Source organism: Nomascus leucogenys, chromosome 9 (genome assembly GCF_006542625.1).
Source record: "Nomascus leucogenys isolate Asia chromosome 9, Asia_NLE_v1, whole genome shotgun sequence".
In the NCBI taxonomy this organism is placed as follows: domain Eukaryota; kingdom Metazoa; phylum Chordata; class Mammalia; order Primates; family Hylobatidae; genus Nomascus; species Nomascus leucogenys.
In genome coordinates this window covers 98,162,266-98,181,102 of record NC_044389.1, presented here as the reverse complement: position 1 = coordinate 98,181,102, position 18,837 = coordinate 98,162,266, and the positions used below count along the sequence as shown (strand labels likewise).

General features: G+C 37.5%; 1 protein-coding gene across 1 annotated transcript in view; it reads right to left on the bottom strand.

Annotated features, from left to right (window-relative positions):
• The window catches only part of CUBN (cubilin), a 301,694-nt gene that overhangs the window by 267,739 nt on the left and 15,118 nt on the right, over positions 1–18,837 (bottom strand). Inside the window, exons 8-14 of the mRNA XM_003257683.2 lie at positions 18,346–18,508; positions 14,919–15,050; positions 13,639–13,734; positions 9,888–10,006; positions 8,809–8,995; positions 7,523–7,635; positions 4,469–4,703 (exon numbers count right to left, since the gene is read on the bottom strand). Of these exons, the coding sequence (XP_003257731.2) occupies positions 4,469–4,703; positions 7,523–7,635; positions 8,809–8,995; positions 9,888–10,006; positions 13,639–13,734; positions 14,919–15,050; positions 18,346–18,508 (1,045 nt within the window). The remainder of the gene's footprint in view (positions 1–4,468; positions 4,704–7,522; positions 7,636–8,808; positions 8,996–9,887; positions 10,007–13,638; positions 13,735–14,918; positions 15,051–18,345; positions 18,509–18,837) is intronic.

The window sequence follows — 18,837 nt, the reverse complement described above, 5'->3', positions numbered from 1 at the left end:
GAAATGCAAATCAAAACCACAATAAGATGCCACCTCATACTTGTTAGAATGGCCATTATCGAGAAGATAAAAGAAAACAAGTATGGATGAGATGTGGAGAAAAGGGAACCCTTGTGGAACGTATACTCGTACAGCCATATTTAAAACAATATGGAGGTTCCTCAAAAAATTAAGCACAGAGCTACCACATGATTCAGCAATCTCACTTCTGGTTATATATCCACAGAAAATTAAATAAATATCTGGAAGAGCTATCTGCACTTTCATGTTCATTGCAGCATTATTCACAATACATTCACCATAGCCAAGATATGGAATCAGTCTAAGTGCTCATCAACAGGTAAATGGATAAAGAAAATGTGCAATATATAAATACACACAAACACACACACAGACATAAATGGGATATTATTTATCCTTAAAAAGAAAAGGAAATCCTGTCATTTGTGACAACATAGATGAAACAGGGAGACATGCTAAGTGAAATAAGCCAGACATAGGAGGACAAATACTGCATGCTGTCGCTTATATGTGAAATCTAAAAAAAGTTAAACTCATAGAAGCAGAAAGTAGAATGGTGGTGGCCAGGAGCTGAGAGGTGGGGGCAATAGGGAAATGTTGGTCAAAGGGTAAAACATTTATGTTCTCTGGAATGAATGGCTTCTGGAGATCTAATGTACAGCATGGTGACTATCATTAACAATATTGTATTATACACTTGAAAATTACTGAGAGTAGATCTTAAATATTTTCACCATATTGACTAAAATGGTAACTATGTATGATAGATATATTAGTTAGCTTGATTGTGGTAATCATTTCACAAGTATACATAGATCAAAATACCAAAACATTACATTGTACATCTTAAATATATATAACTTTCATTTGTCAATTAAGCTCCAATAAAGCTAGAAAAACATGAACACTTGAAATATTGGGAAAAGAAAATAAAAATAATATAAGAAAATATATAAAGCAAAAGTTTCAGAACAAAAAGGTGGTAAATCTAGAATCATAGTTTGAGATCGTACTATAACTTTCTCACTAAGTAATAAAGCAAATATTTTTTTAAATCAGTAAAGAAATTTAATATTTGAAAAACACTATTTACCAACTTGACTAAGTTAATATAGGTAGAGGACTACATCTAACCATTACAGAATATACATTCTTTCCTGTCCATACAATAAATGCACCAAAATAGACTTTAGTCTATGAAGTAAATCTCAACAAATGTTAAAGATTGAAATAATATACTGCATGATTAGTGATCACATCAGTAAATAAACAGTATAATTTTAATAAAACCTACGGTCACAGAGAATTCAAAATAAAAATGACAAAATACTTTCAGCTGAATGCTAATGAAAACATACATATTAAAACCTGTGGCATGCAAATAAAACTTCTCCAAGGAAAATGCATTAGTTTTAGTGCATACATTAGAAATTCTAAAAAGTTCAAACTCATTTGTCAATGCTCCCAAGTCAAGAAGCTAGGAAAAATTTTTAAAGTTAACAGTACATTAAGTGCAAAATAACACAAGGGAAGAAAATGATAAAACCATGAGGTAAATCAATGAAATAAAAATCAACAGAAAACATTAACGGAGCCAATAGTTGGAATTTTGAAGACGTTAGTAAAACTAACAAACCCTTAGTAAGACTTATCAAGGTAAAAAAGATAACATAAATTATCAATATCAGGAATGAAAAGAGACATCACTACAGAGCCTACGAACACTAAAACATAGTAAGAAAATATTCTGAAAGTACAGATGAGTTTCTTGAGAAAAAAATTACCAAAACTGAAAAAAGAAGAAATGTAAAGTCTGAATAGATCTATATTAAATACACTGAATCATAATTTAAAGCCTTCTCACAAGGAAGCCTGCAGGCTCAATTAACTTTATGGTAAATTATTTCAAACACTTAAGAAATATTGTCAATCTTACACAAATTCTTCCAGAGAATATAAAAAGAGAGGACATTTTTCTATTAATTTTAAAAGATTGACATTACCTGTAACTTGACAAAATTACAAAAGAATATCTCCCAAATACAGATATAAAAATCCTAAAAATATATATTAGCAAATAAAATCTAGCAATGCATAAAAAGCATAACTTGCCATGAACAAATGGAAAATATTTGATGAATGCAAAGTTGATTTACCATTCAAAATCAATCAATTTAACTCACTATATTCACAGAATAGAGGACAAAAAACATATGATCACCACAATAGAGTCAGAAAAAATATTTTATATGTTTCAACATTCATTCATGATTTTTAAAAATTCTTGGCAGCTAGGAACAAAAGGTGTGGTTTTTTTTAAATTCTTTATAAATTCTGACACCTCTCCCACTTAGAAGTGGGCCTATGTCCCCTCCCCTTGAATTTGGGTCAGCTTGTGACTAATTTAACCCATTGAGTATGGCAGAAATAACACAATGACTTCCAAACGTAGCCTGAAAAAATCCCATGCAGCACCTGTCTGGTTCTGTTGTAATGCTTGCTCTGAGAGAAGCCAATTGCCACGAAAAAAGTTTCACTATTCTAAGGCCACCTTTTTAGAGTAGCCACATGTAGGCACTCAGGTCCATAGCCTACTTGAACTCCCACTGAAAGCCAGCATCAATTGGTAGCCATTGGAGTAGGCCATCTTGGATATTCAGCCCAGTCCAGCCTTTAGACAGCTACAGTCCCAGCTGACACCTGCTTGTAACTGCTGAATAGATTTCAAGAAGCAACTGTCATGTTAGGTTCTTTCCAAATTCCTGGCCCACAGGATCAGAAACAAAGTCAAATGATTAATGTTCTACAACACTGAATTTGTGGGAAATTTGTTATACAGCAATAGTAGTTGACATAGGAAAGGACACTCTTCATCTGATAAAAGTTATCTTTGAAAACTTACAGCTAACATCATATTCAACAATGAAATATTGAGCATTTCCCCATGCAGCTGGGGAAAAGACAAGGATTTCCTTTTTACCACTTTTATTTGGCTTGGTATTGAAGGTCCTAGCCAGGGCAGTAAGTCAAGGAAAAGAAATAATAGTTACAAAGACTGGAAAGGAAGATGAAAAATATCCTTCATTCACAGATGATGTAATTGTGTATGTTTAAAAAATCCAAAAGAATCTACAAAAAATAATTAGAGATGATGAATGAATTTAACAATGTATATGGAATCAAAATCAAATATTTAAAAAATACATATTTTTACATAACAAGTGAAAAATTAAATTTTAGAAAATTAATATTTCACTAAGCATAATAAATCAAATATCTATAAATAAATCTACCAAAGATATGGAATACTTGGACACTGAAAGCTATAAAACATTGCCAGGACAAATTAAAAGAGAACTAAATTTAAAAATAGTTTATTTTCATGCATTGGCAGGCTGAATATTTTTAAGAGGTCATTTCTTCCAAAGTTAATTATAGATTCAATGTAATTCCCATAAAATTCTTTGGGAAAACTGACAAGTTGATTCAAAAACTTATATGGAAATGCACAATATCCAACATTGTTGAAAGAACAAAGTTGAAATTACACTCTCAGATTTCAAGCTTCAGAAGTTAAGCCTAGGTAGCATCAGGATAGATAAAAACACCAGTAAAAAAGATGAGAAAAATGCTGAAATTGATCCACAGATGTATTGATGAATGAATTGGGGGCTTGGTATAATGATCTCTTTACTTTTTATTTGTTTAAAACTTTCATAGTAAAAACTTAAAAGAAAATAGAATAATTAAAACAAAATAATAACAAAAAGAAAAAATTATTGAGTGATCATTAAGATGAAGGAATACTACATGAAGGGGTGGATAATGTCCTCAATATTTCTGCAGTAAACTACTAGTAGAGCTTATAAAAAGGCTGTTCAGTAATTTGATAAGGGACCAACTTAAACTCATGTTTTTTAATCCGTTCTATTTCATGCTTATTTTGTTGTCTTTAGACACAAAATAAATTCTAATTCATTCTAGATTGATTTGATTTTAAAGTAATTATGGTTGGTCACAGCGGCTCATGCCTGCAATCCCAGCACTTTGGGAGGCCAAATTAGATGGATCACTTGAGCGCAGGAGTTTGAGACCAGCCTGGGAAACATAGAGAAACTCCGTCTCTACAAAAAGCACACAAAACATTAGCCTGGAGTGGTGGTGCACACCTGTAGTCCCAGGTACTCAGGAAGCTGAGGTGTGAGGATCACTTGAGCAGGTGAAGTCGAGGTTGCAGTGAGCCGTGATCAGGCCACTACACTCCAGCCTGGGCAACAGAGTGAGACCTTGTCTCAAAATAAATAAATGAATAAAATAAAATAATTTTAAAAATATTATATATCTTCAGATCCCAAAACATCTCATGTATCCAAAAGTCTAACACTGATTAAGAAAACTTAATAACCTCAAAATTTTGCTTGTTTTTTTTCTCCAGGTTCACACATACCTGGTTGCTGGGTTTCCCATCTTACTGTAAAGCCACTCCCATTTCTTAAATGTTCAGAATAGAGATGAAAATAAAGAGCATTGTCACTGCTGAGGAGTTCGTGAGGGAGGCTGGAGCCACAAAATCTTCCAAGTTGAAAAGCAGAGGAGGAATCTCCATCATAAACCTGAAGAAACTCGTGTGGACAATTGTCCATGGATTCTAACCGGAAAAAAGTGAAAGTGATACGCAGGACCTAAAAACACAAAGGCCACATATATTATCTTTTACTTCCATGTTAATTTTAAAGTATTTCTCCCACTTCCTAGGCAGCATTCATACTGAGGCACTTTCAAGAGCTAGATCTATCATTCCCTAATTATCCACCAGTACATATGGCAATCTATATATTAAATAACTTGTGCTAAATATTGTTAAAAACAAACTCCAACTAATATCAAAATATATCAAAAAATCTTAATGTTAATAACATAGATTTACCCCAATTTCATTAAACGTGTCAAGTCCACCACATCAAGGTATTTCAAATGTATAACAGACATTGTTTCTAAAGCAGTAAAATAAATTGGAGATTTGAAAATCTACCTGAATTAAGTTTAACTGGCTAATATTACCATTCACAAGAATGTACACCCTGATTCCCTGAATAACCTGTGGCCTCTATCAAACACACAAACGTTCATCACTGCCTGCCAGGGATGTTGATTCCAGAGGGGCTAAGATTCTGATGCCAGCCCAGACCGACATGCTCAGGTGTGGGCAGAGTAGGCGGGATGTAGACAAGCAAGGCCTAGAAGGCTTCAGGGACTGGATATAATTAAAGGATGAGTAATACCAAGAGTAGAGAATGAGAAGAAGGTAACAGGAAAAATTCTAAGCATACAAGTAGAAGAGAATAAACACAAAAATGTATCCGAATGGATTAGAATACAGACTTCAAATATAGTAATATAACTTATAAAATGTACTGACAACCTCATTTGAGATAAACAATCAAAAGAAGGCTGTCGAATTTAATTTTCACCAGAACCTAAAATCACAGCAATATTCAGTTAATGAAAAAGAATATAAGGAATTTTTGAAATTCTGTGCTAGGGTATTTTAAGATCAGTTACCTATTACTACATGACTTTCTTAAAACAGTTTAATTGAAACTCAAATTTTCATTAATTGAACTATCCTGATTTGTACCTATTTTCTGCCATATTACGTCCATTATGAGTGAGAAGATATAAAATCACAATAATCAAGAAAAAAAAAGATGATTTTCTTACAAATTAGTAATAAAAGTATTACAAGTTTCTCACCTAAAAATATTTTTTTTCAAAAGAATGTTTTCAATGCCAGGAAATAGAATTCATGAAAACTAAATGGAAGGAAGGAAATTCACACAGCATACCCACTGGGAAATTTATTTTGGAGTTTATTTTAGTGTGAGGTTACCAGGTCCCAAATAGTCCTCCCTCCTCAAGGGAAAAAAAATGTTTTTTGACCCTTGTACAATGCCCTCTGTAATAGTTTGCTGGAAAAAGTTAATAGGATTTCAAGGGAAAATTTTATCTATTCAGACATACCACTTTATTTTTATGAATCCAGGAGGTGGTTGAGAAACAATATTTAGAAATGCCTGGGTAATTAATGTCAGGTATAAGAGCACTAAAATCCTTGGACTTGGATCTTAATTTGAAGAGCATTCACACAGCAGCTCAGAGGGACAGGCTGTGGAGGGGACTGGCCTGTGTCTGAGTCACTGCACGCCACTTTCCAACCACATGCACCTGGACACACTTCTCAATGGCACTAGGCTGTGTTTCCTCATGTGCAAAATGAAGATAATAATTTCTATCCTTCAGGGTTATGAGAGTTAAAAATGGAATGCTGTAATGTGTATGAAGCACTTAGCTTAGAACATGGCAGAGCGAAGACATTTGATAAGAAAACTATCTTAATATCAGTGGCCATTTTTGCATGATAATCAACATAATACTGAGCGACCATCTTCTAAAATACTGTCTCAGTAACAACATGATTTTACAAATTAACTAGTGGCTTGCAGTCAGTCAACCAGTGCAGAGAATCATTCATACTGGAGAAAGCAAGGACTTTGGAACCAGACAAACTTGACTTTGAAATTCAACTATTACAATTGCAAGCTAAGAAGTGTTAACAAAAAATGTTTAGCTTCACCTACTTTTCATTCTTTCATCTATAAAAGGAGGATCCTCTTATTTATTTATTTATTTATTTATTTATTTATTTTTGAGAGGGAGTCTTGCTCTGTCACCCAGGCTGGAGTGCAGTGGCGCAGTCTCAGCTCACTGGAACCTCTGCCTCCTGAGCTCGAGTGATTCTCCTGCCTCAGCCTCCCGAGTAGCTGAGATTTAAGGCACCCCTCACCACACCTGGCTAATTTTTATCATTTTAGTAGAGCCAGAGTTTCACCATGTTGGCCAGGCTGGTCTTGAATTCCTGACCTCAGGCAATCCGCCCGCCTTGGCCTCGTAAAGTGCTAGGATCACAGGTGTGAGCCACCAGGGCTGGCCTTGTTATTTATTTATTTTTTTTGTGAGATGGAGTCTCACTCTGTTGGCCAGGCTGGAGTACAGTGGCACTATCTCCGCTCACTACAAACTCCACCTCCTGGGTTCAAGCAATTCTCCTACCTCAGCCTCCCAAGTAGCTGGGATTACAGGAATGTGCCACTATGTCTGGCTAATTTTATTTTTATTTTTATTTTTAGTAGAGACAGGGTTTCGCCATATTGACCAGGCTGGTCTGGAACTCCTGACCTTAGGTGATCCATCCACCTCAGCCTCTCAAAGTGCTGGGATTACAGGCAACAGCCACCGCACCCCTGTGACTTATTTCAAACAATTAATGTAAGGTTATATAAAGGTAGGTATATGTCTAGCCAAAATCCTGGCACTCCATACTTAGTAAGCACTCAATATATGATAGTTGAATTATCATTGCATGTATTTTATGTAATATACAAATACTCCATATTTATATATACATATATAGTATGCATTTGGGCAAGAGTACTACATTTACCTTTCCCATTTCAGTTTTGATAACCCAGAAGCAGTTAACATCATGAACATAACCAACATCTGGGCTCCTGTAGCTGAAGCTTCCATTTATTCCTGAGAGGGACTCTCCACAAACTGCAAAGGAAAAGATGAACTGTGCTTTTCAGAGGTTCCTAAAAGGAAGAGGTTGGGCAACTGTAACCCTGCTGCTGATAAACTTAGAGAAAATTTAAGTAATGAAGGTTGGAGACAAAAGCCCTGCCATTCCCTCTCCTCTGTCCTCTTTTTCTGTCAACTTCCATAGAAATCCCACCTCTTGTTCAAAGCTCAGCTGATGCCTCATCACCTGCTCCATGAACTGCCATGTCTTATGTTTTCACTGATTCCCATTCTCCATGTCCCTGTGACACCCAATTTCACCCCACACAACATAGCTCATATCTTTAACTCTTGTATTTGTTCTCCCATTGGGGTTGGTCTTGTCTCCTCAACTGCAAGGTGAGCAGTTCATAAGTGGAGACAGTATTTTATGCTTTCATATTTTTCCATAGGGTCTACTGTTGTCCTAAACATATAACAACCTCTCAATAAATGTGTTGATTCCAAATCAGGAGTTTAAGTGAGGGGCAGAAGAGTCAAAAGTGACTTTATGGAGGAAGTTGAGGGGGAAGTGCTCCTGAGGGACAGACACATCTGGACGAGAAACAAGGAAGACGTGTGAGGAGGTTAATCGGGAGAAACATTCTAAATAAATGAACACAGTGGAAAATACTCATGGTGGCACACGGAGTCTGGTGACGAAAGAAAACTTGCTTGAATGAAGGTATTTCTAGGGAACTAGTGAAAAAAAAGGTTAGATGGATCAAGTGAGACTTGGTTATAGAAGATCATTGAAAAATAATTCCAGTCTCTGTTTAACAGGCAGCGGGAAGCCACTGTGTATCCTGGAAAGGGAGAGGGACTTGGCTCAATGCAGTACTCTAGGGAAATTAAGTGGCTGCTCCTCAGAAAACTTCCCTTTAGAAAACCATAAAAGACAATACCTTAGCATGTTTTATATTCAAAAAGGACATAGTGAAAATGGCAAATACTAATGTAATTATTCTTTGGAAGAAAAGTTCTTACAGTGAGATTTATAAATATTTACCATGTGAATTTTATACCATTTCTGCAAGGAAAGACTTAGTTCTCAGTATCTGAGCAACTGGACAAGAAAGTGGGTTCAGCAGAGGCATCTGCTGAGGGACTCACTAAAGAATGCTGCTGCTATGCTGTGAGCATCCGTGGCATAAGAAATGCTGACTGTACCTTGCTGGGGAAGCTGACAGAGAGCTCCAGTCCAGAGACGTGTGCATTCACAACTGAAAGAATTAATGCCATCAACACAAGTTCCTCCATGCAAACAGGGGTTGCTCAAACACTCATTGATGTTTTCTGTACAGTTGACACCTGTCCAACCTGAGTCACACTTACAAAAATAACCAGAGACTGTGTCCTAAGGAAAAAAAAACACATAATACCATAAAACAAATGGATACACAATAAACTTTAATCAATCCAAATAATAGGAATGTAGTGCCATGGAGTATATATATAAAATATATAATAATTATATATAAAATAATATATAATTATTATATATTAAAAATAATAATTACATATGTAATAATTATATATGTATCATATAGATAATTGTATATATTACAATTATCTATATAATTATTATATAGATAATAATAATTTTTTTTTTTTTTTGAGATGGAGTCTTGCTCTGTCACCCAGGCTGGAGTGCAGTGGTGCGTTCTCAGCTCACTGCAACCTCTGCCTCACAGGCTCAAGTGATTCCCCTGTCTCAGCCTCCTGAGTAGCTGGGATTACAGGCATGCGCCACCACGCCTGGCTAACTTTTTTTTAGTAGAGACGGGGCTTCACCATGTTGGTCAGGCTGGTCTCAAACTCCTGGCTCGTGGTGCACCCGCCTCAGCCTCCCAAAGTGCTGGGATTACAGGCGTGAGCCACCATGCCCGGCCTATTGATATATTTAACAGGTGCTACAAATATATATATATACATGTATTTTCTAGTAGTCTAACTTGTTATTAATAAGTTTAAATGGTAATTGTTAAGTATAAGTCAGATTTATTTAGATCAAACTCCAGACATACTTTAGTACTTCGTAAACCACTGAGACAAAAAATTAACTCAGTATTTTTTCCTGAGAACTAAAACCATTATTTGTCTTTTATCTGAGAGTTCTCAACAGTTCCTTATCTGAAACTTGACTCATTATCTTAACATTCCTGAATCCTATAACGATACATTTTATAGGCGTGAAACTGAAATTATTCTCAGGTACTCTCTGTCCACAGGAAGAACAAAGGACTCACTATGCATTGTCCATTTAGACAGGGGTGACTTAGGCAAGTATTACTGAGCTGCACGCATCCATTTGGCCCATAACCATTTCCAGTATAACCCGGCAGACACGTGCAGAGAGGTAAGGAACCTGTTCAGAAACAACAACAACAAAAAAAAAAACGTGTAAATACGGGTCTCCTCCTCTGTTCAGATGCAGTATCTAAACTCAGAATCTTCTGTCTAGACAAGGATCCACCAACATCCAGTCTGCGTATTTTGACAGGCAGACAAAACAAGGTATGAGGAGAAAATATTAAAATCTTTACTTTTGTATTCCTTATCTTAAAATAAGAAAGCCATTAAATGCCTTCCATACATTATTGACGTACTGGGTTGACATGGGTGCTGTCAGCCCATATGTCAGATGGTCCTGAGCTGTGCACAAAGGTGAGCTGCACCTGTGGAAGACAGAAATTCCTCATCATGGAGGAGTTAACGCAGAAAAGGAGATTCTTAGGAGGAAACTATCTGTTGCAAGCACTGGACTTACTCTGACTGATTTAATCCTCTCAAGAGCCCAATAGAGGGCCAGGCACAGTGGCTCACGCCTGTAATCCCAGCATCTTGGGAGGCTGAGGCGGGCAGATCACTTGAGTTCAGGAGTTCGAGACCAGCCTGGCCAATATGGAGAAACCCCATCTCTACTAAAAATACAAAAATTAGCCGGGCATGGTGGCGCATGCCTGTAATCCCAGCTACTTGGAAGGGTGAGGCAGGAGAATCACTTGAACCCAGGAGGCAGAGGTTGTAGTGAGCTGAGATAGTGCCACTGCATTCCAGCCTGGGCGACAGAGTGAGACTCCATTTCCAAAAAAAAATTTTTTTAATAATAATAATAAAGAGCCCTACGGAATCTGTAATCCCTGTACTTTGGGAGGCCGAGGCAGGTGGATCACCTGAGGTCAGGAGTTTGAGACCAGCCTGGCCAACATGGTTAAGCCCTGTCTCTACTAAAAATACAAAACAATTAGCGGGGCATGGTGGCCTGTAGTCCAGGCTAATCAGGAGGCTGAGGCAGGAGAATCACTTGAACCCAGGAGGTGGAGGTTGCAGTGAGCCAAGATCCTGCCACTGCACTCCAGTCTGGGGAACAGAACAAAACTCCATCTCAAAAAAAAAAAAAAAAAGGCCCTATATAGGTACTCTTTTATAATCCCCATTTTACAGATGAAGCCAGAGCACAGACAGACTGTCCTGGCCAAGGACACACAGCTAGAATGAGGAAGAGCCCAGAGAGCAAGCACCCATGTGTAGGGTGCCTACAGCACATCTGCACAGGAGTATAGCTTACACAGGCAGGCCACATGTCCCCAGTTATGTGGATGTGCAGATTACATGCTGCCAGTTTAAAACAGGCTAAATAGCCATCACAGAATGAACTTCAGTCTCTAAAAGATGTTTGCAATAAAACCACAGAATGAAGATAATACAGTAACATAAATATATGGGGACATCAACAAAATACCAGCACCAAAACTTCTCCCACACTTCTGATGAGCTCCTCATCGCCATGGTACAAGGCTAAAACAATGGCAATCGAATTGGGTTGGGAAGGAACTTGGTCAAAAGGAATTTGAAATGATTGAATTTTTTTTTAATTTAAAACATGAATTAACTTCTATGTTATTTAAAACATGAATTAACATCCACAATTAATTATGATGTACATGAGGTAACAGCTAACAATAGTTTTACAGCATCCAGCATCTTGACAGTTTTCTTACACAATGTTAAGTGAAAAATACTCATCCTAGACGTTACAAAATTTTACTAAATTTAATATCCAGAGACTTTTCCAGATTTCTCACCTAATAGCAAAAAGTCACATCTCATTGCAGAAATATATGTTCTTTCTACTACTGCACAATGGTTGAAATAATACAAGGAAATCAATGTGGCAGTTAACTACATTCCTCCATCAGCAAGAACTGTTTAAGATGGATAGAAAAACCCTGCTGAATAATTTTAAAAATAGAACAAATTATACAATGTGACAGATTTACAGTAGAATGACAATAAAATTTTTGTTTGTTTGTTTGTTTGAGATGGAGTCTCGCTCTGTCGCCCAGGCTGGAGTGCAGTGGCGCGATCTCAGCTCACTGTAAGCTCCGCCTCCCGGGTTCACGCCATTCTCCTGCCTCAGCCTCCCGAGTAGCTGGGACTACAGGCGCCCACCACCACGCCCGGCTAATTTTTCGTAGTTTTAGTAGAGATGGGGTTTCACCGTGTTGGCCAGGATGGTCTCAATCTCCTGACCTCATGATCCACCTGCCACCTGAGGTAGGTGCTATTATTATCCTCATTTTACAGATGAAGAACTAAAGCATAGAGATTAAATGTCTTGACTGAGGACAAGCAGCTAAAATATGGTGGAGCCCAGGGAAAAATGCAAGCAGTCTTTATCTAGAAATCATGTTCCTAACCACTTTGGTATGTTGATAATCACTTAATAAGCATTTAGTCACAAGTATGTGTGTGTGTATGTGTGTGTTTACATACGCATATATGTTGTTTTCTATATATGCAAATATATGACAAATTAATAAAAAATAAAGGTGGTATCTTGAAATAGCAAGAGATATGATTATTCAAGAAATGGAATTGGGTCCACTTATTTGAGCAAAAATACCAAGCCAGATCTCTATTTGATGCTACGGATAAAAAATACATTCTAAAAATATAAAATATCTTACCATAAAAAAAGAAACCATAAAAGTATAAAAGAACATGTACTTGACAATTTTTAAAGAGTTCAGTAAAGAAAGCCTTCCTAAACATGACTGTGAAGGGAAAAATAATAAGAGAAAAGATTTATCTTTTTGACTACATAAAAATTCTAAACTTCTGAATAGCACTACCACTACAAGATTAAAACAAAACAACATGCCAGGAAAAACATTTATAAAACATAAGACAGATAATGAGATAATGTGCTTAGTACATAAAGAAATGTTACCATTCAGTAAGAAAGAAAAAGAGCAAAGGGGATGAACATGTAGAAAAATGCTCAGTGAAAATGTGGAAAGTATTAATTATTAGTAGTCAAAAAGTATAAATGAAAATAATGGAAAAACTAATTTTGCCTATAAAACCGACCACGATGAAAAATAATAATAATATCTATTATTGTCAAAGATGGAGTAAATATGTATTTTTATACACTGTCGGTGAATACATACATTGATACAATCTTTCTTGGAGAAAGTTTTGCAGTATATATTTTGTTAAATTACAGGGTTAAACCCTTTTATGCAGCATTGCAAACACTGTTGGTTGTCACCCTAGATCTATTTTCTACTTCCTTTGTTCTGAACTCCTTATTTCAGCTGGACTCAGGATGTCTGAAATATAGACTGTACTTCCCAACCTCCCTTTGCAGCCAGGCTCAGTTCTAAGCAACAGCCTAGAAATGGAAGAGTCCTTTAAAAGAAGGTGGCATTGCCTTCTTCCTCCTTTTCTCATGCCTGCTTGTTGGAATACAGTCATTAATTAATTAGCTGGCTTAATTACCTTATTTCCTAAATCAGAGCAGACCATTAAAGAGCATAGTTTATTATATTTTTAAGAAAGCCAAATGTGTAGTTTTATGACATGGATTAATTTTAGGTTTGAAGGTCAAAATAACAATTTGAGAACAGAGGATTTTGTGTTTAAGATGTTGAATTGGTTTAGAAGGTCATATTACAATACCCAAAGCCAAAGAGAGAGATGAGTCATTACCTAGAGTTGAGGAGCATGAGGCATCTGGGTGGCAGCCTCCATTACTGACCGAGCAGATGTCTATGAGCGTGCACACTCTTCCGTCACCCTGGTACCCTGATGAGAACAAGAGCCGGGGCATAAGAAACAGTGTCAAGAAGATGGGAGGACAATGCCTGTCTAGGATTCAAATATCATGAAACAGACTAATCAGGGATCCTCTATCATCAAAACAAAAAATGTAAGTATAAAATGTCATCAACAAATGAAACTTCATAAATAAGAAAAATAACAAGAATTAGTAATCTTATTTCATAAACAATGTTCTGGGTTGTTTCTAATGAAAAAAATATGTATAAAACTACTGGTAGACTCAGAAAGTGCTGACGCTAAGAAAGTTAATATTTTTACATTACAGTGACTCTGATGTTCTTAGAGGTCAATTATTATAGAAGCCCAAAGTACTGTAGTTCCATGTTACTAAAACATACAAGGTTTCAGTTTATCCCTTAATACTCCCTGAACTTCTTGGGTAGTAATTTGATTTAGATTAGAGAATAGCAGAAAAGACTTCTTTCCAGAAAAGGAGGGAAACCAACAATTACAGTATCTGCCTACTGTGATGCCTGTGGTTTAGTAAACTTGGTATATGCAAAACAACTCAGGAGTGCACGATAGTAATAAATTATTAATGAGGGCAATGGAACAGTAAGTCTGTGATCTACTCAGAAAACTTTTCAAATTCTGCATTATCTCTGTAGCTATTTGACAGTTTGTAAAGCTTGTTTTCCACTGATATTCAAAATGTTTTTTCTTTCTTATCATAGAGTTTACTAATGTGTCCTGCATTCACAAAATAAGCAAAACTTTCTATACTATTTTCTCTCCTAAGACAGAAACCGTATTTTATTTTTTATTTTTTTAAGACGGAGTCTCACTCTGTTGCCCAGGCTGGAGTGCAATGGTGCGATGTCAGCTCACTGCAACCTCCGCTTCCCAGGTTCAAGCGATTCTCGTGCCTCAGCCCCCTGAGTAGCTAGGATTACAAGCATGCACCACCATGCCCAGCTAATTTTTGTATTTTTAGTAGAGACAGGGTTTCACCATGTTGGCCAGACTGGTCTCGAACTCCTGACCTCATGTGATCTGCCCACCTCAGCCTCCCAAAGTGCTGGGATTACAGGCATGAGCGACCACGCTCAGCCAGAAATCATATTTTAAATGGAGCACTAGATTCCGTATTCACATGTCTGTGTTCCCTGTACTGGGGTCAGGAGGTTGACATTGAACCAAGGTAGCACCTGGTGGACAGGCCTGACAGTGGGAAGACCCAGGTGTATTCACACACTCAACAGGTGGAGCCACAGAACAGCCGCCGTTATTTATCTCACATTCATTGATATCTTCGCAAACATATCCATTGCCTTGCCAGCCTAGAAAAACAAGAGGATTTAAAAGTTTAGCTCTATAGACAAGTCAACAAGGAAGAAATACAAGAGCCAAAACATGTAAAAACCTTCTCCATCTAAGGAACTACAAAATAAAAATGAGATATGCTTATCAGATTGGCAAAAGTTCTTCTGAATTCTTAAAATCAAATTCTGACAACAAAGTGGGCAAATGGGCTTCTCTTATATGCTGATAGTTAGACATTAAATTGCTATAACCTATTTGGAAAGAGCTCTGGCAGTATTCACTAAAATTTTTAAAATACATAGACTTTGACTACCAATTGCACTTATTAAAACTCAGCCTATTACGATAAAACTACCAGTATACTAAGATGGTAGTATACTGGTATAAGTAGGTAAGAGGATGTCTACTGCAGCACTATTTAATAGGGAAAAACCCCTCAATTATCAATAGAAGCATAGCTGAACGCCTTATGACTCATCTTTGTGACCGAATACTAAAAACACTTTTTAATATCATGTGCACACCTATATACCTAATTTGCATACACACACACATTGAAAGAATTTTTGTATATACATTAACTAAAATACTAAATGTGGCTGGGCAAGGTGGCTCATGCCTGTAATCCCAGCACTTTGGGAGGCCGAGGTGGGCAGATCACCTGAGGCCAGGAGTTCAAGACCAGCCTGGCCAAAATGGTGAAACACCAACTGTACTAAAAATACAAAAATCAGCTGGAAGTGGTGGTTCATGCCTGTAGTCCCAGCTAGTTGGGAGGCTGAGGCAGGAGAATCCCTCAAACCCGGGAGGTGGAGGTTGCAATGAGCCAAGATTGCACCACTGCACTCCAGCCTGGGCAACAGAGCAAGACTTTGTCTCAAAAACAAAAACAAAAATAAACCAACTGTTAAAATCATATGGAGGATTGGGCTCATACTCCTAATTTGGGAAAGAATTTTTTAAACTCTTGCATATGTGCTTGTGCAAATGAAGAATAAGGTAGAAGAGGAAGGAGAACAAATGACTAACGGTGTCATTAGGAAGATGAGATTTAATAATTTTACTTTAGTCGCTCCCATTTTATTCAATGGTTGTAGATTTATAATTCAAATTATTAAAATTATAAGAATCCTTAAAAACCTTTAAAGACTTAAAACTATTTATATTCTTTGATTTAAGTAGAATCCTCTTCTAAGACTCTACCTAAGAAAATTATCATATTTGTGCATGGCAAAATGTGTACACGAAAAAAAGTTGGAAGAAAAAAATGCCCAAATGTTCATCATGGTCTCTGTGTGATAAGATCACAGGTTTTTTTTTTTTCTATTTTTTCCGTATTTTTGTAGTGATATTTTATAAGCAGCATGTATTGCTTTGCTGCTTATAAAATATAACTACTATATATTTCAGGAAAAATAGGGTGATAAACAAGAAAACAAAAAAAATTGTTTCTCTTTTTCCTCTCCAACAATAAAAAGAAGAATGTAAAAACACATAGCCAATCCTCTAATTTAAATAATTTATTTTTCTGATTTATAGTTTTTAAAGATTGTCCATGATAAATTACCTTCAAAATGTGATTGCTTGCAAATTGTGTTTGCCCCGGAGAACTAGGAGGGAAAAAGTCTTTATAGGCTTTTTTTTTCCATTTCTTTCCAGTTTTACGAGATCTAAATATATACATGCAGAAAACCACTAAATCAAAAATCACTACATGGGGCAATAGGTGTGTGGGGTATCTTGGCAAGAAGAAACTTGCCGAGAAACTTGGGTTTCAATTCTGTAAAGCTACGTGATCTTGGGTAAGTTATTCAACCTCTTTAAGCTCAAGTTCTCATATTGTAAAATGTGAGTAATACTTATTCTTTTTTTTTTTTTTTTTTTTTTTGAGACGGAGTCTTTCTCTGTCCCCCGGGCTGGAGTCCAGTGGCGCGATCTCGGCTCACTGCAACCTCTGCCTCCCGGGTTCACGCCATTCTCCTGCCTCAGCCTCCCGAGTAGCTGGGACTACAGGCGCCCGCCAACACACCTGGCTAATTTTTTGTATTTTTAGTAGAGACGGGGTTTCACCGTGGTCTCGATCTCCTGACCTCGTGATCCGCCCGCCTCAGCCTTCCAAAGTGCTGGGATTACAGGCTTGAGCCACCGCGCCCGGTTAAGTAATACTTATTCTTACCATGTCTTGGTTTTGTTGTAGTTAAAAGAATTAAAAATTGCTTATACAGTGCCTTAATAACACTTTTATTAAAAATAAAAACCAGGCCATGCGTGGTGGCTCACGTCTGTAATCCCAGCACTTTTGGAGGCCAAGGCGGGCAGATCACTTGAGGTCAGGAGTTTGAGACCAGCCTGGCCAACATAGCAAATCCCGTCTCTACTAAAAATACAAAAATTAGCCAGGCATGGTCGCATGTGCCCGTAATCCCAGCTACTCGGGAGGGTGAGGCAGGAGAATCGCTTGAACCCAGGAGGTGGAGGTTGCAGTGAGCTGAGATCATGCCACTGTACTCCAGCCTGGGCGACAGGGAGAGACTCTGTCTCAAAACAACAACAACAAAACAAAACGAAGCCAGCTACTATTATCACATTATCTTTGTGCTCCATTTCTAAGAACAGCCCTGGAGTACAGATGAACCTGAGGTCTGGCTAATTGCCTACCAATGCACCCAGCACAATGCTTTGCTCATAGTAGGCATCCTACAAAAAAAAAAAATGTGTGGAATGTATGATGACTATCTCATAGAACAAAAGATGCCCTCGGATTCAAACCCAGGCAGTCTTTGACTAACGGAGCCCATGTTTTCCATGACTCAACATATGGCATCCCTTGAGATTCAGTCGCTACAGGGCTGTAATGGAGCTGGATATATCTGTTTACATCAAGTCCACAAGATACTCTAATGACACACCCAGGCAACAGCTACTGGACTGTGGTGGAGATGAAAAGAGGTCAAATAATTTCCCCATGTGACAAACACCTGGTTAGTATGAAAGGTGGAACTAGAGTATCTCTTTTGATCTCAGTTCTGGTCAGTTGATGGTCACTGCAATGCAGTGTCTAACTTACAAATTGTATGGCTAACCTTGCTCCAAAGTCTGACTCTAGCACAGTTTTGGATAAGCCTCCCCCTTTTGTCGTGGAATTGTGATAGCAGTGAGATCATCGAGCAGAAGCTAGTGAACCAGGACACGAAATTGGATTTGAATACCTCCTAAGAATGGTCTTCTTACTCATCAATAGTGAAAGAAAATTGGTTCTGGCACCTCGCCAACCTGGCGTGCAGAGCCTGGCATGTGGCCCTGAGAATGTACCTGTTGGACAGGCCCCACAGTAGAAAGAGCCTTGAGTGTTGAAACACTGCACAAGTGTGGAGCAAGGCCCAGGCTGGAAGCTGCACTCGTCTCTGTCTAGCGTGCAGGCAGGGCTGTTCGGTGAAGACATCCACCCAGCATCACAGATGCAGCTGTACTTGGGCTGGCAGGATGACAACAGCGTGAATAAAGACAATCATGAAAATCAGCAAGAAAAGCCTTTGAACATTTCATCAAGCCCCAAACTGTTTATCCTCTAACGTTCATTTCCATAAGGCCAATCTTCTGGCTTCTCTTTTTCTTCCCATATGATTAAGCATTTAGACCAGACCATGCAAAAAGGGAAACATCTTTATTTCAGAGTAAAAGCAAGCTATAATTTCTCCCAAAGATGCCAGGGAAAGAGTAACAACAATCAAGAACTGTAAGTCAATATAATTAAAGTCAATCAACTCAGCCTGCTATGTTTTCAGAGGGAAAAACACCCATGTA